The 26,231-nt window shown below is 35.2% G+C and overlaps 1 protein-coding gene and 1 pseudogene across 1 annotated transcript in view; one reads left to right on the forward strand and one right to left on the reverse strand.

The window, feature by feature from the left end:
• LOC136031458 (guanine nucleotide-binding protein subunit beta-5-like) overlaps positions 1-19,040 on the forward strand; it is a 30,894-nt gene extending 11,854 nt beyond the window's left edge. Inside the window, exons 4-9 of the mRNA XM_065711073.1 lie at positions 720-846; positions 2,736-2,879; positions 9,339-9,479; positions 13,764-13,860; positions 16,118-16,284; positions 18,923-19,040. Of these exons, the coding sequence (XP_065567145.1) occupies positions 720-846; positions 2,736-2,879; positions 9,339-9,479; positions 13,764-13,860; positions 16,118-16,284; positions 18,923-18,934 (688 nt within the window). The 3' untranslated portion in view covers positions 18,935-19,040. The remainder of the gene's footprint in view (positions 1-719; positions 847-2,735; positions 2,880-9,338; positions 9,480-13,763; positions 13,861-16,117; positions 16,285-18,922) is intronic.
• On the reverse strand, positions 16,400-17,595 carry LOC136031459 (arginine kinase-like; annotated as a pseudogene).
• Positions 19,041-26,231: the final 7,191 nt, after the last annotated feature.

The raw sequence follows: 26,231 nt of genomic DNA on the forward strand, positions 1-26,231 counted from the left end.
GAAAAGCTCAAAGGATTCACAATATCACCCATCGAAGCTCGAGATATTCATGCAGCCCAAACCGATTATATATCCTATAGTTGGACAAAAAAGTCCCTCTGTGCTACGAAGAAGATTACCACGCGTGGTAATTACCACATGATGACTCCAATAAACGCACCTGAATTTCCCATTGCTAAGAGTTTTGTTAGATGTACCCTTCCGTCTCGGGGAATATTACAAAGGCTTTATGAAGATTAAGGAAAAATATTCTTCTAAATTTGTTTATACATCACATATATCCCTGTTATTAACCATTCCAATGAATTTTACTGCTGAGAATTGAGCTCTGTTGTCGAGGATGTATTCTCTTGTGCCTAATATCTTATTAGCAAATTAGTGAATTATAATATATTAGTAAATCTAATTTAAAGCTTAGTAAATCTTTCTTAAAATTCTCATTATTTTGTAGTTTTTTTCTGCTTATTTATGATTTTGTTTTGACAGCCTGTTATACATAATTTGGTCTGCCGTATTGCTCTTATAGGCGCAATACTAAGCCTGGATATATTTTTATACTTAGAGAAAATGTTGGCTTGTTTTACCAATGTTGTTTGTTTGTTTGTTTGCTATATTTTTTTTCACTTCTTCACCACATTTTTTTTTCGTAAGGTATTTACAATCACTTCTTAGCATAGGAAAAACCTGAAATGTCAGAGGTATAATTTTTTAATTTTTAGTGGGCTTGACAACCAGGTCAGCATCTGGCCAGTAAGTTTTGACGAGGAGCCAGTTTCGAAAAGACGAGCAGTTGGTACTCACACGTCCTATCTTTCTCACTGCCTATTCCCAAGTTCGGATCAACAGGTATTTTTGTGGTAATTATAGTCATTCCCATCGTCACTTTGATCATGTAGCCACATTGTCGCAACCCGGCCACTATCAAGGAGCACCGACTTTAAGATATTACGTATCTTACTGGCCCAAGCACTGCATATACCTGTGTCATGCGTGGTGAAACTGTTTGGAACAGGCGGTGCTCCATCTGTCCAGTAAGGTTTTCCAAAAACCCAGTTCCTATCTTAGGATAATGATGTAATGTTGTGGTAATTATGATCATTTCTATTGTCATATAATTGATTTGGTTTTCTCTCTAATTTGTGTCTAAGGGACCTGGGACACTATTGAAAACTGTTTCAACGAAATCAAATTCATTTTTATTCTGTGGAGGACCTTTATAAACATGAGAGAAAATTTTGTTCATATAGGCTTCAAATTAGCACACAACATTGTTCCTAATTTCTTCATAATATTACTCGAGAAACTACTAAAACAAACGATACGAATAAGCTCCAATTTCTCGACTATCAGCTTTGCTTTTCTGACTTGAGTTCCAGGTTAGTCTTCACCCTTCATCTATGAAACGTGGTTTACCCACATTATCCCTTTTTTACCTTCATGGGGCTTGGTATCTGGATCCATTTTTTTGATACTTTATTATTTGACATAAAACTGTTCAAACAAGCAGGCTGTTTAAGACTGTCCTGACACAAGCCGGTGGGGCCCAGGCCATCTGTAATATTTTCCTCAACTTTTTATTCCAAGGACGTTCCAGAGTCATAGTTTACAACTATCTTTACTGTAGCTTGTAGTACCCTAATCTTAGAGATGATTTACCTTTTTGCACTTAAAAACATTTTTTCACACACAAAACACTGCTACTTTATTTTTTTAAGTCCTCACTTACCGAGCATCCTTATTAAAGCTCTGACTAGTTGTATGAAACTATCTGCACAGTCAATTTCCCCAGGGCCTAAAGGAGAAAAAAAACAGTAAGAAGATGAGTCAATTAGTCTTTCTAAAATCAATACTCAAAATGATGTTAAATTTCAAACCTTCATATTTTATAACAATCCATCATATCTACAAATGTCGCTCTGACAATGTCATAACACTCTTTATAGATCTTTACATGGGTAGACATAGTCTAAATGTTTGGGAGGGGGACACAAACAAAACATTGGCTTCTTCATTGGTATTCCTCCCCCAATTCGCCCTTGCAATTAGTCCAACTACCAACCTTCTAGTAAGGGGTTATGTGTCCCTAAAACAATCCTCTGTATCTGCCATTTAGTCTTTCGCTTGTGCTATTGGTTAGGGTAAAGCTACATTTGCATTTGACGTTTTACAGAGCAAACGGCAAATAAGTCAGACATTTTACCACTGGTCTGTTCTACGCTGTATTGAACATTTTTCTATTGTAATTTTATTGTCCTTTGTGTACACTCTTTTTAAACTGAAACTCCGCATTTTACGCTTTAGGCACTATATTTTTTAACCAGATACCCAGCATAGGTGTAGACGAAACTTCAGGACTACCTTAGGGACCTTTACTTCATCTTGAAAAACTTTAAACTTTTTCTAATTTAAGATATGTTCCACATATCAATGTTCATTCATTATAATTAATTATTTACTATTGAATTCATCCTGAAATGAGTCGTAACTACAAATTTTACCCTTCTTGCTCATACACAAAAAGTATTAATTGACTGAATTTTTTTTAATATCTGGTCAACTGGACTTGGCTTTATGGTCAAGTTTATTTTCTGGTTGACAAATAATTAATTATCAACAATGGGGATTACTGTTCTTGGACGCATCTTCAATCATAAAGAGGTTATTCTTGTGTAAGTCAGTGCGTTTCGGGTTCAGTAGCCCTGTTGCTAATTACTATTTTATTTTATTTTTTAAAGATTCTTACTGGAAGCGGAGACTCAACATGTGCGCTATGGGATGTCGAGTCTGGACAACTCCTACAAAGCTTTCATGGCCACGGCGCGGATGTCATGTCCATTGATGTGGCAAAATCCGAAGCACAAAATACATTTGTTTCTGGGGTAAGCTATATTTCAACTTGTTTTAACGCACATGACCAATTCAGAACCCAATTGAATTGAGTAAATAAGAACAAAATCAAACAGTTCGTGGTAACGAACTGTAGTAAGGAGCGACCCGGCTCAATAGTAAACGAAACTCTAAAAAACGGAATTTCGATGCTAAAAGATATATCAAAAGAATCAGATTTTTATGCTGATTTTAAATATATAAGTTTCATCAAATTTAGTCTTTGTCATCAAAAGTTACGAGCCTGAGAAAATTTGCCTTATTTTGGAAAATAGGGGGTAACACCCCCTGAGAGTCATAGGATCTTAACGAAAATCACAACATCGAATTCAGAGTATCAGAGAACCCTATTGTAGAAGTTTCGAGCTCCTATCTACAAAAATGTGGAATTTCGTATTTTTTGCCAGAAGACAACAATGAAAAAGTTTTTTCAATTGAAAGTAAGGAGAAGCATTAAAACTTAAAACGAACAGAGATTATTACGCATATGAGGGGTTCTAAAAATACTTTAGCATAAAGAGCGAGGTATTTAGGAGGAGATAAATACTTCGCTCTCTATGCTAAATTTTTTTTAAATAATTTCAACTATTTATTCTACGGCCTTTCTGATTCAGGGGTCATTCTTAAAGAATTGGGATAAAACAAGATTTAGTGTGAAGAGCGAGGTATTAACGAGGGGACCAACCCCCTCATATATATAATCAAAAATATAAGAATATAAAAGTTTGTTACGTAAGTTAATTCTTAAGTAACGTATTTTTTTTACTAATAAAAACGTTCGTTAAAAATTAAAAGATCTAGTTGCCTTTTTAAGTAACCGAAAAATTGGAGGGCAACTAGACCTCCTTCCCCACCCCTTATTTCTCAAAATCGTCTGATCAAAACTAAGAGAAAGCCATTTAGCCAAAAAAAGAATTAATATGCAAATTTCATTTAATAATTTATATACGGAGAGCCAAAATCAGACATGCATTAATTCAAAAACTTTCAGAAATTAAATAAAAAAACAAGTTTTTTTTAAATGAAAGTAAGGAGCGACATTAAAATTTAAAACGAACAGAGATTACTCCGTATATGAAAGGGGCTTTTCCTCCTCGACACCCCGCTCCTTGCGCTAAAGTTTGATTCTTTCTCGCAACTCCACTTTTTAAAACAATAAAAAACTTTAGCGTAAGGAGCGGGCTGTCGAGGAGGAAAAGCCCCTTTCATATACGGAGTAATCTCTGTTCGTTTTAAGTTTTAATGTCGCTCCTTACTTTCATTTAAAAAAACTTGTTTTTTTTTTATTTAATTATACATTAGAATCACCTTGTCCGAATGCCCAGTTATGGAAACTTGCATTCTGTTGGGTTGAACAACAAAGAAAGTGGCTGGAGCCACGGTATTTTGCATTTGATACTATCTTTTTTTTCTTTCCTTTTTTTGTTTCATCACAGCTAACAGGGCACTGGAACATCATAGAGATCTGTTTAGCAGCTCGTTTAAAGGAGATTGCTGCATATAGTCGCTTCTATAATTAACAACAAATAATTATTAGAATAAAATACTTTTGTACGAAAAAATGCGTTTTTACATACTAGATCGTGGTTGCAGCGATAGCTACACCCTGGTAAAAGACAAACACAGCCAATAGTAACAATCAAAATAGCCCAAAGCCCCTAAAAGAAGTGTGAGATCGAAACGCAAAATATATAAAGGATTGGCAGATTAAAAAAAAAAAATTAAAAAAAGAGAGGAATTGAAATACATAATTGAATTAAGTGGAAATAGTTATAACGGCTGAGTACGAATGTTTAGAATTGAATGAGTTGAAGAATGAAGGGTTTGGAAAGTGCGAGTTTGATGAGAGATTGCTGGTGAATGTAACGGGGGATGAATGTTCGACGAATATTAAAATTTAGGACGATTTTTCAGGTCAGCAATGGAGCACAGAAGTAAATTTTTGTGCTTGTGTTTCTCTTTGTTTGTGTTATGTGATGTTTATTTAATGGCATTTATTTAAAAGTTAATTTTCCTTTTGTTTTGTACTGCAATGACCCTAGGGCTATTAGCGCAATGAAACTAACTAAATTTAACTTACTTATATAGGTTAGCACTGGATAATTTACATATAGAACTGTACACTGGTACATTTGTATATAGAACTGAACACTGGTACATTTACATATAAAACAGAACACTGGTACATTCACAAACTGAACTGAACAGTTGTCAATTACACTGGTACATTCACAAACTGAACTGAACAGTTGTCAATTCACATATAGAACTGAGTACTGGTATATTCACATATAGAGCTGAATAGTGGTACACTTACATATAGAGCTGAACAATGGTACACTTACATATGAATGTTTTAAAAAGTACTGTTATTTTTATTTTTAAATTACTGTTTTAAAAAGAAGAGTTGAGAGAAACAGTCAAACTTTAGCGTAAAGAGCGGGGCGTTGATGAGGAAGCAGCCCCTTTCATATACGAAATAATTTCTATTCGTTTTAATGTCGCTCTTTACTTTCAGTTAAAGAAAACTTGTTTTTTTTTATTTAATCATGTAAAGATCCGATTATGAAAGCTTGGTTAACTTGTGCTTCAGCTTCAACGAGTTAACTCAACCCGTCATACAACTATTGCTAATGGTTTGCTAATTGCTAATGGTTTGTGGCCTTGGATGTTTGCCATAGCAACCCGTTAGCCATGATATGCCAAGTAAGAGCGCACTCCTTCTTGTTGACCTTGGATCGCTGCCAAAGCAGTCCTTGGATGTCTACTGAAGCAGTCCTTGGAAAATTGCCAAGGGAGGGAGCGCTGGTCATTACCATTTTAAGGTTTCTACTGTCCTCGTTGGTTTCTGTACTCTGGGCTTGCCACAACAGTAACCAGTTGATATACGACAAATGTGCTTTTCGTAGCATGTATGTGCCATGCTATGAGCCCACGGTCTCTAGCCTGAAATTCTTCTTTGAAAAATATTACTTTCTTTCAGAAAAACCATGTCGCATAATAATGGAAACTTCTCCCATACCAAAAAAATTTAATCTATCTCTCTAGTTTCTACCTTGCGAAAAGAAGTCAAAAGTAAATGTAGAATTAAGTTTACTTATTTTCACATCTACTTGACCAAACGAACTAAATTAAACAGCAGCCCAAAATAAACAAAATACTTCGCGACGAACCTCCAACGCGGAGGTTCGCGAAGCCAGTGAATGTCCCCTTTAAATGGAAGGACAAAATCCACCCTCGGCTTTTTCAAGATTACATAAAAAAAACTAGTTTTTTTTAACTGAAAGTAAGGAGCGACATTAAAACTTAAAACGAACAGAAATTACTCCATATATGAAATGGGTTGTCCCCTCCGCAATCCTTCGCTCTTTACGCTAAAGCTTTTAATTGTTTTAAAAAGCAGAATCGTGGCAAAGAGTCAAATTTTAGCGTAAAGAGCGAAGGATTGCGGAGGGGACAACCCATTTCATATATGGAGTAATTTCTGTTCGTTTTAAGTTTTAATGTCGCTCCTTACTTTCAGTTAAAAAAACTAGTTTTTTTTTATTACGTTTTTGAATTAATGCATGTTTGATTTTGGCTCTCCACACATAAATTATTCAAATGAAATTTGCATATTAATTCCTTTTTTAGCTAAATGGCTTTCTCTTAGTTTTGATCAGATGATTTTGAGAAATAAGGGGTGGTGAAGGAGGCCTAGTTGCCCTGCAATTTTTCGGTTACATAAAAAGGCAACTATAAATTTTAATTTTTACCGAATGTTTTTATTAGTAAAAAATATACGTAACTTAAGAATTAACTTACGTAACAAACTTTTATATTCTTAAATTTTTATTATGTATATGAGGGAGTTTGTACCCTCGTTAATACCTCGCTCTTTACACTAAATCGTAAGTTTTGTCCCAATTCTTTAAGAATGACCCCTGAATCAGAAAGGCCGTAGAATAAATAGTTGAAATTACTAAAAATACTATAGCATAAAGAGCGAGGTATTTATCTCCTTCTAAATACCTCGTTCTTTATGCTAAAGTATTTTTAGAACCCGTCATATGCGTAATAATCTCTGTTTGTTTTAAGTTTTAATGCTACTTCTTACTTTCAATTGAAAAAAACTTTTCCATGTTTATTTTTTTCATTGTTTTTTTTTATATAGTAATTTTAGAAAATCCTGTGCCCTTTTCATTGAATTTCTGTTCCCCCATGACATATTTCTCCAAGGAAAGATCCTCCCACATAGCCCCCTCCCCTCAACCCTACCCCCAAAACCAAAAAAATCCCCTGAAAACCTCTGTACACTTCCCAATAACCATTATTATATGTAAACACTGGTCGAAGTTTGTAACTTGCAGCCCCTCCCCCAGGGACTGTGGGGGAGTAAGTCATTCCCAAAGACATAGTTATTACGGTTTTCGACTATGCGGAACCAAATGGTTATCTCAAAATTTTGATCCGTTGACTTTGGAGAAAAAATGAGCGTGGGAGGGGGCCTAGGTGCCCTCCAATTTTTTTGGCCACTTAAAAAGGGCACTAGAACTTTTCATTTCCGTTAGAATGAGCCCTCTTGCGACATTCTAGGACCACTTGGTCGATACGATGACCCCTGGGGAAAAGAAAAAAAAAAACAAACAATTAAACACGCACCCGTGATTTGTCTTCTGGCAAAAAATACGAAATTCCACATTTTTGTCGATAGGAGCTTGAAATTTTTGCTATGAGGTTCTCTGATACGCCGAATGCGATGGTGTGATTTTCGTTAAGATTCTATGACTTTTAGGGGGTGTTTCCCCCTATTTTCCAAAATAAGGCAAATTTTTTCAGGCTCGTAACTTTTGATGACAAAGACTAAATTTGATGAAACTTATATATTCAAAATCAACATGAAAATCCGATTCTTTTGATGTATGTTTTAGTATCAAAATTCCGTTTTTTAGAGTTTCGTTTACTATTGAGCCGGGTCCCTCCTTACTACAGTTCGTTACCACGAACTGTTTGATATTTTTGTCTCCTGTATAAGTCACTCGTAGGATGCATTTTTCAGAGGCTATCTAAGTGGCAGATTCTTTAAAGAAGTGTTATAATCCCTTAACCCTGAGAGAATATTAACAAGGCAAAAGAATATTTAATTATAGCTTCGCCCAGAAGTACTAAAATTAAAGAGAAAAGAAATTAAGTTTACAAAAAGGGCATTTATCTGATAAATAGGGCTAAGGGCAACAACATTCAGTCTCCGATTTTCCATTAGTTTATCAGATTTTCTGTTCATAACGGCTCATCATTGATATAATGGCTCATCTGTATAATACAAGTTCATCTTGTATATCATTTCAATAATTGGTTAATAAATCCTGCAGTGTAATATCTGCCGTAGTCACAGAATTGACTTTCATATAGTTTGCGATGGAAGCAAAGGAAACAAACATAAGCCTATAAAATCTATTAAAATCAAAACAGGGTAAAACCTATAATTTGTGTAAAAGAGCGATCCTCCAGTCAAGCTACCTTGGGATTTATTTAAATGAAATAATTCCTGCTAATGTTAATAGCTCATTGAGTTTTGACACGACTTGGAGATGAAATTTTTTTTTTTACTCAGTTCTCAATTATGAACTCTATTTTGTAAAAATTATATTCTATAATCACATCGACGTTGGCTTATGCACACACTAAAATGATAAACACCGCCACCATAAATGATAAACAATTCTTAGCCATCTTTAAATGACAATTGTCGGACTGTTTGTTGGCTTTTTTTCTGGGCTAGAATAAAGCTACGAATGACTGGTGAAATATGTCCATAAAAATGTTACTATATAGTTACTTCTGAGTGTCTTGGCATATATTTCTCCAACCCTAGTTTCACACAGCTGCAATTTAGTGAAGCAACAGCCGTTTTTGTAATTTTATTTTTTTTATTATCATCTGTTTGTTGTTGCAATCTTGTACATCATGACCGCCCATTGATTGTGTTTAAATATCTAAACTGAAGAAAACCCCGTAAAAAAAGTAAATTTCTAATCCAATATTTCTAGTTTTGTTGTTGGTGGTTTACACACCGGTTGAGTATGACCAGTTCTTTGTGTTTCTGTTTTTTTGTGTGAACCATTTCAAGTCAGAAAAAAAATAGCTGTGCAAACCTAGTGCAATAACCAGAAAATGCCAAAAAATAAACCCATTGCCTGGAAAAACATGTTCAACTTGCACTGTGCAGTACTATATTGCACAGGAAAAATCCATGGTTTTGAACTAATTCAAACCCAAAATGTAGAAATCAAATGTGTTTGTTGACTTCATTGGTTGCCCTATACGGTTGACAAACTTACAAGATGTACATGAATAGACATATTTTAAAGGAGTGTGTTTTAATTTCTAACGGAGGAGCAATTTAATACCGCAACTTGAGAAAATTGTAATAGCTTGAATTAGTGCATTAAATGCACAATTCGCTTTTTCAGGGTTGCGATCGTGTGGCATATGTATGGGATATGCGAACTGGACAGAGAGTGCAGGCCTTCGAGGGACATGAGGCAGATATTAACACGGTAAAGTTTCACCCAAGTGGTGATGCTATTGCCACTGGATCTGACGATGCAACGGTAAGAACTATATTTATTGGTTTTATTCATATATGTTCACTTTTCTTAGAATTTTATATTCAGGGTATTGAGTGGGCTCCACAAGTCTCAGAGTAATCTGAAAATTTAACAACAGCAGTATCCAAGTTTTGGACGAAGTGTCCCAAAAATGGTATCAGAACCAGCCAAAAAAAATTAAAAGGCTTACATTGTACCAAAGATGAGCAGAAATAAATTCAGATAAATTTCAAGCGTAAAATTGCATTACATTACCATCAAAAAATAAACAAAACCCAAAACGAACAGAAATTACAATTAATAATCAAGTCAAACTCAAAAGTAGCACAATCTGTGCCTTCTAAAAACCAGAAATTAATTTCCACTTCAGTGAAAATAATCTTTATTTCGATTTTTGTGTTGTTATTTCTCATAACATAAAAAAACAACATCGTAGCTGAGATAATATAAAAACAAATGAATATGGATTTTTAGTTTATTATACTTACTGGTATTCATTCCTGAAAGTCTTAATAATTTTGGACTTATCAAATTTAAGAAAGGGCAAACGTTTAAATTTTTTTTTTTTTAAAAAGAGTGCAAATTATGTTCTGGTTTTTAGAAGGTATAGCAGACATTAGTCCTACTCCTTTTTGTGGTAGTTTCTGCTCGTTTTGAGTTTGAATGCGTTATTAATTATAATTTCTGTTCGTTTTGGGTTTAAATTATTTATAGCTAGGGATTTATGGTAGTTTTATGCTTTAAAAATTATTTGACTTAGTCCTGCTCATCTTCGGTTTGATCTAGCTCTTTATTTTTCTTTGAAAAACTTCTTCTCTGGATAAAGGATTTAAAATTAATTTATGCTCGTTTTTAATTGATATAAAAAAAAACAAGTTTTCTTAAATGGAAGTAAGGAGCGACATTAAAACTTAAAACGAACAGAAATTACTCCGTATATGAAAGGGGCTTTTCCTACTCAACGCCCCGCTTTTTACGCTAAAGTTTGTCTCTTTCTCTTAACTCTATATTTTAAAACAGTAAAAAACTTTAGCTTAAAGAGCGGGGCGTTAAGGAGGAAAAAACCCTTTCATACACGGGGTTAATCACTGGCATAGAATATGTTGAAGTTTGGAATTATTTACTGATGAATTTATGAAGAAATTTCTTTAAGTTAAGTAGTTCAATGGGTATAAAAGATAGTTTGAACACAATACTTCAAACCGTTTCTGAAATAATTCTGATATGTCCTGTTGATAACCTGCATGCATATAATATGTTTTGATTTAACACAACTTCCCCTCAACAGTCCCTGAAAGTTCCACATTAATAAACTAAACCTTAGTAATATTAGTGCTAACAACGCTTAAAACCCTAAATTATTTTCGGGATACTGCTGACATGCCTTTTTGACAACCTGCTTGTACAGATTGTGTTTTTATTTAGTTCAACATCCCCCTAAACGTTCCCTGAAAGTTTCAATTTCCTACCCTTAGCCTTAGCAGTAGTAGTCATAGCAATAACGGTAATAGCAGCAGAAATAGCAGCGCAGTAGTAGAGTTTTGGTTAGTTTGGCTTCTCACTCCACGCACCCTGAATGTTTTAATTTAATGCTCTAAGCTATTCCTGAGAAATTGCTCGTATATTCTTCTGACGACCGGAATCCACACACTTTTTTTCGATTTACTTCAACCATTACTTAAGTGCTCCTTGAAAGTTTCGCCTTAATATCCTAAACATGAGTAGGAATAGTATTTGTAGTAGTCGTAATGGTAGCTAGAGTGGCAAAATGCATATAGTGCCTTTTGATTAGTTCAAAACCCCCCTTTAACATGTGATTGGTCACTTGATTATCTCCCTTAGCATTCCTTTAAAGTTCCAACTTAATAACCTCAGTCATTCTTGAGTTTCCTCCTTTTGATAACCTGCATGCCCCCAGCATGTTTTGATTTAGTTCAACAATACCCTCAATATTCTCTGAAAATTGTACTTGAATGCAATTAGTATGTTTGAACCTTAAAGGTCAGATATGCCCACTTTTCCAATTTATTTTCCTTCAAACAGCACTGTTTTTTATCCTAAAATCCCTCCCAATAGTACTAAAAATAGCTTTCACTGAACTTATCATAAGCTAGTCGTTCCAGAACACATGATTTCTAAACACTAGACCAATAAGGGTACATTTACAAAGGTATTCATAATCTAAACTCATTCTTAAATTTTATTTTATTCTTTTCCGTGAGATTTCTGAAATTAAACAATGACATATATACCACAGTGCAGGAATGTCGGATAACTGCATTTACCAGAAATATTTTTGAAAATTCACTTATACGTAAAAAGAATAATTTGCAATTACCTACTTCCTTATTAAGTGTTTTTAATGGGAAAAATGTCCACCAATCAAAAGGAGTCTTAATGTCGTCTTATAAAAAACATTTTTGTCGCTTGAATAAATTTTCTTGTTCAAGAAACGATTTATCGTTTTTCTTTACTAGGTTTACAGCTACCATTGCAACCATGGCGGTTCTTTACAAGGTTCAGCGGTAATTGTAAAAACTACCATTTGCAGCTTATTCTGGAATAGTAACAATTAGTTTGATTAGTCTTAATAGTACTGTATATAAATACGCTAGTATCAGTTCCAAATGTAAAATAAATGAAAAAAAACAAATTTTTTAACGGAAAGTAAGGAGCGACATTAAAACTTAAAACGAACATAAATTGTCCCCTCCTCAGCGCCTCGCTCTTTACGCTAAAGTTTGATTCTTTCTCACAACTCTACTTTTTAAAACAATAAAAAACTTTAGCGTAAATAGCGTGGAGGGGACAACCCCCTCCCCCGGGGACTGTGGGGGATTAAGTCGTCCCCCAAAAAATATTTATTAAGTTTTCGACTACGTTGAACAGAATGGCTATCTCAAAATTGTGATCCGGTGACTTTGGAAAAAATGAGCGTGGGAAGGGGCCAAGGTGGCCTCCGATTTTTATAGCTTCTTATGCGAATTGTTAAATCTCGATTCGTTGCAATAATTTAGCTGTTCGGATTAGTCTTGTCAAGTCTGATGGTCCAGGTTGTTCTTTTTAAGTATATCTTTTTGACGTATAGGAAAAATGCATGACTCCGTCAAATATGGCACCATACCGCAGAGAACCAACTTTTCAAAAAATGGCTGTGTTATACTTGTATACGAAAATGCAGTTTTTGGTCAGAAAATTGATTTTATTTTAAATATTGTTTTTTCTTAATTACAAAAGCACGTAGACGCAGCTATATCCTCTAAAATGAGTGCTCAAACAGCTCTCTATGGTGTTCCAGTGCCCAGCTAGTTTGGAGAAAAAAAAAAGAAAAAAAAGATGCTTTCGATGCAGAATATCGGGGTTGCAGCCACTTTCTTTGTTATTCGAGCCAATGGATTTCTCTTTTTGCCCTAGCCAAGAGACTATAAGTTTGCTTTATAGAGAGTTTCGGCCAAGGCAGTTCCAATGCTGTACTTTGATGCGATCTTACACAATTTTTAGGGGGCTTTGGACTATTTTTTGGTTACTATAGTGGGTCCGTCTTTTACTAAGCAGCAACAACCGCTACAACCAAGGTGCTGTTACCTTTGCAACCACAACTAAAACATTAATCTCAAATATTCAAAATATAGTTGTATTCTTGTACATATATTTGGTTACTAAAGTATTTCCATTTGCAGATAGGTTTAAGTATCTGATAGTGGCGAGAAAAACAAATTGGCTTCAAAAGTGCACTTGCTCATAGTCTGGAATGTGTTTCACCACCTTTGGGCTCTAGTATAAACTTTTCAAAAAGCTGCCTTCCAGCCCTAAAGCATTCAAGATCAATCTAGGGCTTAATTGCTATCACCTAAAAGTTGGAGGGAGAAATTAGGCTACTAAAAGACTCGACTCGTGAATTTAATTTCGAACTGTGCTCAAGCTATAAAAGCTATGTTTAATGTCACGCTTATTCGATCTACATTCCTTCTACGAGCACCTTAATCTTAGCTCCTCCTATGAGCTCTTAGTTGAAGCTCAAGCTCTAAGCTTCGGAATGTCTCTTTTTGGAATGTCAACGACAGAAAAAATCTGTACGAAGCTTTGATAGTAAGAGCCAATAATCGATTAACTTTGATAATCAAAATTTGGAGTTCTAAAAAGAAATTCAGTGGGCTAAAGACATGTCTTTTTAGTTAATATTTATGACTCTATTTCCCTAGTTATTTCAAACAGAAAACACTCTGAGCTATTTGACTTATAGAAAATATTCAAGTTTGAGCTCTGAATTCTTTTATTTCTTTTCAGTGTCGACTTTTTGATTTGAGAGCTGATCGTGAGATTGCCACTTATTCAAAAGAAAGCATAATTTTCGGAGTTAATTCAGTTGACTTCTCAGTAAGTGGTAAGTACCTCAGTAAGTTAAATTAATTGAGACGTTATGTATTTATAATATAGATTAGGTATAATAGATTATTTACTAATATCTTAACTCGGTTGAATTCTCAGTAAGTCGTAAGCGGTGCGTTAAATTTATTGGGACGTTATATTTTATAATATTTTAGGCATAACAAGTTATTTTTTATATGTTTTATAATATATCATAATATATTTGACCCAAAGGGGATGAAAAACATTTCCTGTGAGGCACATATGGGTCATGGGTAGGGACTTGACCTGCGAAAAATTGAAAAAGCAGCGAACTTACCCCCCCCCCAAATACTGAAAAATATATTTTGTCTTCACCCCTCTAAGGTTTCATGAATTGATGCCATCTGATATCCTAGGGTATATAGGTCGTTGGATCTTCGACGTATAAGGGTACTTCAACTTCGTTGAAGTAATGATTCTGGGACAGTTTAATTTTTATTTAAGGTTTTACTAAGGACGGTCCTTATAGGGTCGAAATATTCACTTGAGTTTTGAGTAGGTTTCACTGCCTTAAAAAATTCCCTATTGTTTTACCTGTTCTTTGTGTTTCAGTCTGGTAAACTTTATTTGTACTTGTAACAACATTTTAAAATCTAGGTATTCTACCTTGTGCATAAGTCCCAATCCAGATGATCCACAAGGGACTGTTGCACGGGCTCATTATCTACCAGAAACTCAATGATACCCTTAAAAGCAAGGTCTTAAAAGGATAAAAATAACTAAATTTAGTAATTGCTGTCTCTTGAAAATTTATCCACTTATCATTTTCTGAAGAACTTCTCTTGCCGCAATTTGTAAAGGTGAGAGTACACCTAACTAGAAACACTTGAAAAAAAAAATACTTGAAAATAGGTTTATTGGAAAATAGAAATACCTGTTCTTCCCAGAGAAGCCATTTCAAAAGGTTGGGACATTGGCTCGCCCCATGTTCTCACAAAATTTCTGAAAAGCCTAGAAACAGAGTTGGTCATGAGGTATTTAAGGCCTCAAAAGAAGATTACCCTGCCGCTGAATTTTGTAAAATGACGTGTTTGGTTTTAACGATTGCTTGAAGCTCATATTTCAGGGGAAAGGTTTCCAATTAAATGATTTATAGGTCATATCCGATATTTACTATTTAGAAAATTTTGATAAAAAATTTAGTAATTTTCACACAGACATAAATAAAAAATATTTAATTTCTTTCCAGCAGAAAATAAATAAATAGTGTGCTTTAGTAATAAGCGCTACATCAATCAAACATTCAGATAACAATTAGAAATAAACTAAAGCTCTTCAGAAATAGTATATTCGATACAACTAAATAAATAAGAAAAATACTAAAAAAAGGAATTCGTAAGTCTGGTCGATCTTATTGCAAAATAAGGTCAAAGGGTGTATTAAAAATAAACCAAACAATTGGTATTTGGAGGTTAAAAAGCTGTGTGCAGTAGGGTTGACCAGCTTATTTTCAACCTACCTGAGCCTCCTGAAGTCACGACCAACAGTCTTTGCAGATAACATGCTTCCATCGTCTAAAGCCTTCCGACATTGTCTTATCAATTGATTACCAACTGAAGATCTACTCTTTTCTTTCTCCTTTATTTATCCTTTGAAGATAGAAAGAAGAATTGAGAAACTAATAAAAGCAAGCGTCTGCCCTCTTGATATACATTTTTCTGTTATTAGTGACTTCAGTGATTTTCTTTCAAAGCCTCTGTCTATCCTTTTGAATAAGATAACTAGAGCTTCGTTTGATTTAGTATTACAGAGCCGACAGGCAATCGAGATCATTTTTATCTTTCCAATTCGATATTTCCCTTTCTATGTCGGCAATAAAATAGCAAATGGAAGACGCTATTTGGTGATAGTTTCAAATTTAAAGTTAATTAAACTAAATTAACCGATTGACAGCTTTAAACGACTCTAAGCTCCTTACCGTTCATGAACGGAATCAAAACATCTTAAAAAAAAAAAAATCATCAGTTCACCATTCATTTTGAATTTGAGATTTCCGTTTCAAAAAAGAGCGAACCTCTCTATTTGTCATTTAAAGACGACAAAAGGTTTGTTGATCATTAATATTTTGCAAATGAAATTCCAGCTATACTGGAAGAGAAGTAGAAGAAAACGGATTCATCCGCAGAAGGTACCCAAGGCATATGAACCTTTCTCTCATTATAGCCCTGGAAAACGCAGCTCTGTTTTATAGTTGTGTAACGAAAGGGCTATTTTAACTCTTTTTTTTTCAGGTCGACTGGTATTTGCTGGATACAACGATTACACCGTTAATGTGTGGGACACACTAAAGAGCGTCAGATTAACGATACTATACGGACATGAAAATCGAGTCTCTTCTTTGAAAATCTCGCCAGACGGAACATGCTTTGCAACAAGCTCCTGGGATTATACAATTCGGGTAAGTTTGATATAAATCTATGAAAAACATGAAGATTCTCCCCACTGAAGCAAGCAAGGCATATATAAAATAACACACAAATGCTGAAAATAACTCTGAAGGTTGTCTAGGTCAGCAACAAGCAAACAGGGTCTGCTTGCTCTATGTTCAACAATATCTGTATATTTCCTAGAAAGTTTGGTACTCTGTAAATACCATATTACGTTTGTTGGAAATGTGTATTCCACCCTCGGATTCTGTATGCTCACCGCCAGCTCCACGGGCTTGAAGGTTGTATTTAGCAACAGCTACTTCCGATATTCTGCGGTAAGCAGCAAGTTTTGGCATTTGAATGTAAACAGAAGCGCGATTGGTGGTACCCATGTTCGATGGGCGGAAATTCAAATATCCAAAACGATAATTGTGGGAAAAGGGAGTACGCTCCTCAATTTTATCGATTGCATTTATCAAACGGCTAAACAGCTTTAAGGTCACCACCCCTTTACATAGAGATGACAATTAAATTATCTTTGCCGTCCAACCAATCCAAAAAGGTCTTAGTATGATTGTGGTAAATATCGCGGCCAGTTAACTTGTAGCGGCAAGCATTAGCAGCGTCGAAGAAGAAATCGCCCTCTTTGAATAAGAAAATGATTACCAATTGACTGTTGTTAGACTTCTTTGATCATGCCATTGAGATAAAAGTAGGCACCCTTGGGTTCCAGCTCAAGACCATATAGGATAGATGAAACTTTTATTCCATCTATTAGTGCTGAGCTTCTGTGAAGCAGGGATTGGATTGTTATCCTTGAAGAGAATAGCTTTGAAGAGAACATAAGGGCAGATGACAAACGTGCAATCAGGACAGAAATCTCTGAGAGCGTAAATATCACCAAACTCACCAGGCAAGTGAGATCCATTCGTAGTAAATCAATAAGTAAATCAGTGGATCAAAGAAATTGTAAGACCCCGCATCAGGGGCATAGATACCGACTTCAGGATCAAGATCATCATCGGCATAACTGGATATCGTCAAGAAGACTAGTTCCAAGGTTTGTTTTTAGAGTTTTAAGCTGATCAAGGACCTCGTGAGTTAAATATTTTCTGAGAAGGGACTTTTAATAGGTAGAAGCTTTAAGTTTCAGGAATCTAGTTCCTCTTTGTCAAGTGCGCCAGTATCAACCATGATTTCTTAGAAAGTCTTGACCAAAAAAACCTTTCAGACAAGCTCAAGAATGAACAATATATGCCAATTTTTTCTTAAGAAAACTGTGCTATTGTATTTCCTTATTTACGATCGCTATTATATGTATAAATGTACGTACATGTTGGAATTTGTATACCCTAATTTTGAATATAATTTAATGTCTTTGTGGCAATTACTGTTAAACGTTTTATGACATTTCGAACATGGACAAAGTGGTAGATCAGTCGATATTAGACTTGCAGCTCCAGGAGTACCATAGAGGCAAAACTTTCGTAGTACTTTACTGCTGCCAATAAGCTGTTGTTGCAACTTAGCCCTGGTAAGTTGAAACGAAGACACCTCGAAGGGAGCTTCAATATTTTTTTACGAAAATTATTCTTTCTATTTCTAAATATCGCTATGTTCCAAGAACTAAAAAAAGAAAAAAACAGAATGCTGGCTCTATTTGTGTGTCTAAAAAAAATTCAAAAATTCCTATGATCAAACGGATTTCCTTATTTCAAAACAAAAAAAGAAAAAATGAAAAATGTATTTGGTTGGTAAAGAAAAATTCACGTCACGTTTTAATTTTCTTTTAATAAGCAAAAACAGATATAACTGTAAAAAAATGTGTTTGAATAAATCTCAGGAAAAGGGGCGTTCCGAACATGTATTGGATAGGTAAAGTTGTTCTAGGTGGTAGTCCTAAACTTATAATCATAATTTAATTGTAATTGGCATCAAAATAAAAGTATATCCTTCAACATATAAAGTTTGAAAGTAAAAGCCACAGTATAGAATAAAAAAACCCACAGTAAGCTTTTAAATTTCCAAATTTCTAATTTCAAATTTAAATATCTAGATATTGCCGAGCTTCTTGAAAAAAAGAAATAAAAAAAAAACAAACAAGAATGAATAATGGCTCTTTTTGTGCGTCTCAAAAAGCTTTTAGAATTCCCATGCCCCACTAATATTTCTTTTCCTTACTACCAAAATAAAAGAAAAAGAAAAAAAAATGAAATCTGTAGGCTACTATACTTGACAAAAAATATTTTTCATTTTTTTCAAGTTTTTCGTTTTTTCATATTTTTCAAGTTTAGAATTTTATGTCTTTTTAATAAGAGATAACAGATATAATTTTAAGAAATAAAAATTGTGTTTGAACATATCTTTGGAAATGGGTGTTTCCTGTCTTTTTCTCCTTTCCAACATCTCAGGCAAATCTAGTGAATGAACCGGAAGCTATTATTCTATTCTATATGCATAAGTTAGTTTTAATTTCAGTACTTTAGTGTTTCTGCTAATGACGACCGTTGTATGCGTGGTCGAAATGTCTAGACTTTAGACATCCAGAGCCTGTATTTCCGAAGGTCCTCTTTCTGGACTTAGATCCATTTTAGGGCTGTAAAATTTACCCGTTTTAAGCCTTATGATCTTAAACACTTTCATTCGTTATTTTTGTTTCTTTTTCAGGTCTGGGGATAAAACAAACAGAAGATTTTGTCTTGATTCTTTTATGGTATTTTGTATTTACTTTTTGTTATTCGCTATACAATCGATGTAATAAGGAAAATAAATATGGTAAATCATAGTTGCTCATATTTAGTCTTCTTCCATCCCTGTTTTCCCGAAAACCCTTTTTACAAGTGACTAAGCAAACAGAAAAAAAAACTAAGGTGTTAAATTTTCAAATGGGCTACTGAGAGAAAGCTGAAAGAGCAATGTTAAGAGAATAGCAGAAAATAAACACCAGAAATAAAAAGAGACGCAACAAAGTTACAACTCAAAAAAAGAAAGGAAGGAATGATTTAGATAAAAATAGCAAATAGAGAATATATAGAACGAATAAAGGAAATGGGAAATGTTAAGCAATGAACATATGAAGACTAATAATTATAAAGCAAATGTTCCTTGTGAAACTGTTGCCAGATCACCAAATTGTAATACAAATTTTTTCTTAAAATGAATCAATCAATCAATCAAAATGAATCGATTAATTGTCAATCAATCAATTGCTACAGATAAAATATACATACGTAGCCGACAGAGACTTTGTTTTAACGAAAGGATGCTGAAATATAGAATGACTTAGGCAAACATGCAATGCCACTTGGTGAAGGAAATCGACAAAGAAGGCAATCCAGGTATGCAAAATTAACAATGGGATTATACAAAACAAATTTTGACATCAATAGAGGAGCACATATTCTGTTATTTTCTTGAAGGGGCTCTGTTTTTCAAGTTTAAAATTTAAAGTTCAATTTAAGCCTATTCGCTATAAAAAGTATCCGAGTTTTGAGTGTTTGTTATTCCTTAAATTGAGAAAACACTTTCCAAAATGGAATGAAAAAGAAGTGTAATAATAGGGAGTGAGAGGGAGCTAAAATGATCAGTGAATTATAAGAAATATATATAAAGTAATGTATGATTTGATTTGTAGTTCAAGGTGAAAACATCTGTCTAGAATTGGATATTATAAATTTCAAACCAGTAAGCTTTTCAGTGAATTTTAATCCCTGCGAACTAGTTAGGTTTCGCAATACCTGGCAAAGGATTAAAGTTCGTGACCTTGATTAATATTATTACGCAGCATTTCAGTAAGCGAGAGATAATCCTATGGTCATAATTATCAAATCATATAGACTCATTAATTACTTTTGGAAATTTTTACTTATAAGCGAGCAGAAGAGGGGAGGTTTTCTGTAGCAAGCGTCGTTGTACCTGCCGGGAGTGTGTCTCCCTTAAATTGCAGGGAATAGATGGCAGGAGCCTACGCTTCCCTCGCTTATTGGTATTTTGAGCTTCTGAAATTCAGCCAACTACCATTCAGCTTTAGTGCGGTTAAAACGTGTTTTGCCCATGGTTATGTTTTTGACTCGGAGTTGGATTAACAGACTATTTTCATGAAAATGGACTCTGATTCGGATACAGACTGCTTTGTTTATGCCCCGGTTCTGAACTTTCTGCAGTATAATAATGAAAAAGGTGTCGAAGCTACAGTGATCTTAAAATTTGCGGTCGAATTCTTCGAGTCAAGTGATATTGCCAAATCGAAGAAAATCCTGTGGGATTCGCTGCCGAAATTGACCGAGCCCTATCCAAGGCGCACGGGCTCAAACGCAGCTTTGAATCATTTGAAAGACATGTTAGAACTTCTTCAAAATCAGAGTGCTTCCGAGGACATGCCTGTCTTTGTTATCCGTTCCCCAGCCGAAGTTCCCTGTATTCCAGCAGTTGCTTACTCCAGGATAGCTTTTGACCTTAATGGAATTCAACAGACTCTTTCGCAAGTTAATGAGAAAATGTCAGCTTATGATCTGAATTTCCCCAGCCTTCCGAGCAGTGCTACTGGTAGTGATATAAGCAAAGCCCCTGTTATTATCACGAATGTACCACGTGATATCGATAATGCATCAAAACGGAAGGAAAGAATTGACTGTATTTCTGGTCACGAGTGCATTGATACTGTTCGAGCCTCTGGTGAAAAATCGATTGTGAAGATAGATAGCATGGCCGCTGCTGACTTTTGCAAATCTGCGCGCTCGGTTTTTCGTGATTGTGAAGCAAAAATGGTGGAGAAAAAGTTTTTTGGTATCATGAAAGGCGTTGCACAAGATCTTGATCTTGCACCTCTTAAAGCTTGCAGGGGTGTTCGAGACGCTATGAGAATTGGGAGCTCAAATTGTGCGAAAATTACGTTCGAAGACGAAATTTCTCTTTCCTCGGCCCTTAAATCTGGACTGTAGATAGGCTATGAACTATTCCGAGTGTATGAATATCGGCGAATTCCTAGGTGCTGCAGGAAATGTCAATCACCTGACCACCTTGCTGCAAAATGTCCCGATAAAAACTACAAATGCTCACGGTGCTCTGGTCCCCATATGAACTCCAGTGACTCACCTTGCAGTAACACCCCAAAGTATACAAATTGTAGTGGAGATCATGTTGCTTACAGTTTTCGTTGCTCCAAACTAAAGGCTCTTGCTAATTCCAAAGTTCCATGACCTTCTCGCTTGCAATCATGAATGAGTATAAAGTCTCAGTTTGCTCTTTCAACATCAATGGGACAAAGGATAAAGTGTTAAGCCTTGATGAGAAACTAGCTAATCATGATGTTGTTCTCTTACAAGAACACCTGCTCCCAAGTTGCAGTGTAAACGTTCTAAGGCGAAGTTCTCAACATGCTGTTTTCATCACGAATGCCCGACGTACCCGAGGCAGGCCTTCTGGCGGTCTTGCCTGTATAATTAAGCGATCTATGCCTAGCTATTTGTCTCCTAGCTACTACCAATCCTCTGAACACTCAAATTTAGACCACTGTATCTGCCATCATTCATTAAAAACTTCAGCAGTACATGTTGATGAAGATGAGAGAGATTATGATCATTTACCTCTGTATTTTGATATTATGGTTACTTCTGACATATACTCGAACCAACCCTCAATGTCGCATAAGTGGTTTGAAAAACGTGATTGGTCTAGTGCGAACATGCCTCTTTACCTTGCTACCCTTGGAACTCTACTGTCCACCGTACGTGTCCCTTTCCATCTTCTTTGCACAAATGCGTATCCTATTATTGAAAATGCTCGTGCTGATTTGAATCGCTATTATCGTGACATTATCTTATGTATAAAGCAAGCTGAAGCTGTGGCCATCCCGCTGATCCGTGTCAGGCGGAATACCCAAAAACCAATTTGGAAGTGTGATCCTTTGCTGAAAAAAGTCAAGAATAAGGCCAAATTCTGGTTAAGAATCTGGTCTGCCTGTGGTCGACTTTCTCGGGGTACCGTGTTTGATCTAAAACAAAAGACGAAACTCGAATATAAACGCCATCTTCGTGCCGTTCGTTACTCCGGTGAAACTTTTCCGAAAAGTAATAGTGAGTGGCGAAAAGTAATAAATTCTGCCAAGTTTCCGGATGCAAGTTCTAGTGATATTATATCTCGTCCATCTTGGATCGAACATTATTCAAAAATATTTTCAAAAGTTAATTATGCGGTGCATAAGTGTTTCTCGTGTTTGCTTGAAAAAAATTTGCCGTCACGTTTATGTCAGAGACATGTGATTCCAGTTGAAAAGTGGGCTATTATTAAAGGTATTAAGGGTTTAAAATCAATACTTTGGATATTGATGGGATTAGTGTTTTGAATCTTGTTCCGAATTCTTTTGAACTGGTATCTCATCTCCAACTGTTTTTTCAAATGTGTTTGAGTAGTTCGTGTGTGCCCGATTCGTTCCTATCGGTAGCGTTACGTCACTTCTAAAAAAGGAAAAGATCCGATTTCTTGTAGTTCTTATAGGCCGATAACGGTAGCTTGTACTCTTAGCAAGCTTTTTGAACACCTCCTACTACCTTATATCACTAAGCTTGCTCTAAATGATGATAATTAATTTGGTTTTAGATCTGGGCTAGGCTGTCAGCATGCTCACCGTGCTTTGACTTCTTTATTAAAAGATGCCCATCGCACTCGTCGCGTACTTCATTTCGCAACCCTAGACTTGTCTAAAGCATTTGACAGTATTTGCCATACTCAAGCATGGACAGCATTATGCCAGAGAGGAGTAAATCCGTCGGTAATTCACGTGCTTCGTTTCTGGTACTCCTATTCTTACCTTTGCCCTAAGTCATTAGATAATTCTTATTTTGGTCATATCCCTGTTCGTTGCGGTGTAAGACAAGGGGGAGTTCTTTCGCCGTATATTTTTAATGCTTGTATTGAAAATGTATTATCGAAAATATCGACTACGTGCCTACTAGGACCATCTGATGTCTCATATCTGGCTTATGCGGATGGCCTTCTTCTGATTAGTCAAACTGAGTCTGGTCTTGCCCGTTCAGTGAAGTCAGTTACTTCCGCTTTCCGCGATATCGGCCTGTACCAAAATATTGACAAGTGCGAGTTTCTTGTTTTCAACGGTAATAATTGTTCAGAATCACCATACTGCGATGGTTTTAGTATTCCTCGTGTTAAATCGTTTCGTTGGCTTGGTATAACAGTATGCGATTCTATGAATACTCTCCGGTCTCTTGCTGTCAAAGATATTATTGATAAGCTGAGGCTCGGTTACTCTAGGATTGTAGCAAATCGTGGACACTATAGGAGAAGAGAGCTAACTGGGCTTTACTCAAATTTTTGTGATCATTCTGTGCTCTTCTGTTCTGATATTAGGCCACTTCTGTTGACTGGTGAGCTAAAACGTATTCGCATAAATTATTACCGGTACTGCAAATTTCCTTTATATCTACCTCGTTCTTACCGGAATACAAAACTGGTTAAAAAGTATTGTGCGACAGATATTAGTGGTGCTTTCTAAAAATTATCTGCGAAGCTAGCTATTGAAGCGCTTTATAGGCTAGGATGTTTTCATCGCCTTATCCGTCTTTTTTCTGTATGTGATTAAATTTGTTTCTTTTGTATTACTTTTGCTGTTTTTCTTTTGTATTTTACTCCACTTAACGTCTGTTTTGTGAAGTGGGTGATAAATAAATTATTATTATTATTATTATTATATAAGGGAGCGAGAGGGAGCTAAAATGATTTGTGAGTTAAAAGAAATATATAAAAAGAAGTGTATAAAAGGGAGCGAGAGGGATCTAAGACTTGTGAGTTATAAGAAATTTGAGTTATATGATTTGTGAGTTATAAGAAATATATATTGAAGACTGAATCATAACGCAGAGAGATATCTAAAAATGATGATCTAACGTTATTAAATATTAGATTTGGATTCAAAGAAAAAATAAAAAGCAAGTCACTATTTAGGGAAAAAACTAGTATCTAAATTATGTGGTAATTCTAGGATTCGTCCGCTATTACTTAACGAAAATAAGACTTTTGCAAGTCCTTAGGTGTAAAATCATACAAATAGCATCACAGAGCATCCCTAAGAAAAAGATTTGTCTGATATCAGGAAATTAGGGAACTACATATCATCTAGGAAAGGGATCCGTTCTCCTAGTGGAGACATTCATAAAATATTTGTCAAGGGAAAAAAGAAATATAAAAAACGATGTTTTTACAATCTTCTGCAATTTCAAATGCCAGAAAAGTTCACTTTAGCCTTATCTCCAGAATAAATTGCTAGTTTTCCATGATAAAAAGTTCTTGGAACCAAGTTTTCAGACATACATGATAAACAGATTATTTTTTCTTCGTTTCGAACAATTTATTGAAGTAAGGAGCGCCTCGGCTCAATAGTAACCAAAACTCTAAAAAACGGAATTTTAATATCAATAGACGCTCTTTACGCTTTCTCTCAACTCTACTTTTTAAAACAGTAAAAAACTTTAGCGTAAAGAGCGGGGCGTTGAGGAGGGACCAGCCCCATTCATATACGAAGTACTTTCTGTTTGTGTTAAGTTTTAATGTCGCTCCTTACTTTCAGTTAAAAAAACTTGTTTTTTTATTTAATTTCTGAACGTTTTTGAATTAATGCATGTTTTGATTTTGGCTCTCCGCAGATGAATAATTAAAACGGAATTTGCATATTTATTTTTTTTGGCTAAATGGCTTTCTCATAGTTTTGATCGAATGATTTTGGGAAAAAAGGAGCGGTGGAGGAGGCCTAGTCGCCCCCCAGTTTTTTGCTTGCTTAAAAAGGCAACTAGAACATTTAATTTTTTTACAAACGTTTTTATTAGTAAAAGATATACGTAACTTACGAATTAGCTTATGTAACGAACTTTTGTATTCGTATGTTTTTATTACGTATATGAGGGGGTTTATCCCCTCAGAAGTACCTCGCTCTTTACAACAAAGCTTAAGTTTTGTCCCAATTCCTTAAGAATGACCCCTGAATCACAAAGGCGGTAGAATAAATAGTTGAAATTACTAAAAATACTTTAGCGTAAAGAGTGAGGTATTGAGGAGGGGACTAATCCCCTCATATGCGTAGTAATTTTTGTTCGTTTTAATGATGCTCCTTACTTTCAGATGAAAAAACATTTTCATATTTATTTTTTTATTGTTTTTTTTTTTAAATAATGCTAGAAAATCTTGCGCTCCCTTCATGCAAATTTTCTTCCCCCATGACAAATTACTCCATGGAAAGTTCTTCCAACATATCCCCCTCTTCTCAAAAACTCCCCTCCCCAACCAAAAAAAATCCCTCTGAAAACGTCTGTACACTTCCCAATAAGCAATACTATATGTAAGTACAGGTCAAAGTTTGTAACTTGTAGCCCCTCCCACAGGGACTGTGGGGGAGTAAGTCGTCCTCAAAGACATAGTTGTAAGGTTTTTCGACTATGCTGAATAAAATGGCTATCTCAGAATTTTGATCCGATGACTTTGAGAAAATGATTAGCGTGGGAGGGGGCCTAGGTGCCCTCCCTTGAAAAGATCACTAGAACTCTTTATTTCCGTTATACGCTGAATCTGATGGTGTGATTTTCGTTAAGATTCTATGACTTTTAGGGGGTGTTTTCCCCTATTTTCTAAAATAAGACAAATTTTCTCAGGCTCGTAACTTTTGATGGGTAAGACTAAACTTGATTAAACTTATATATTTAAAATCATCATTAAAATGCGATTCTTTTGATGTAGCTGTTGCTAACAAAATTCCGTTTTTTAGAGTTTTGGTTACTATTGAGCCGGGTCGCTCCTTACCACAGTTCGTTACCACGAACTGTTTGATTAAAAAAACTAGTTTTTTATTTAATTGCTTACAATGGTGATTACGATTTTAACTTATAGTCCAGGCGCCAAGACCTGAAAATGGGACACCTCCATGACACATCTGTTTCGCGCAATCTGACAGCAGTTTTTAGTCATATTGAGC

This window comes from Artemia franciscana, chromosome 9 (genome assembly GCF_032884065.1).
Source record: "Artemia franciscana chromosome 9, ASM3288406v1, whole genome shotgun sequence".
NCBI lineage: Eukaryota > Metazoa > Arthropoda > Branchiopoda > Anostraca > Artemiidae > Artemia > Artemia franciscana.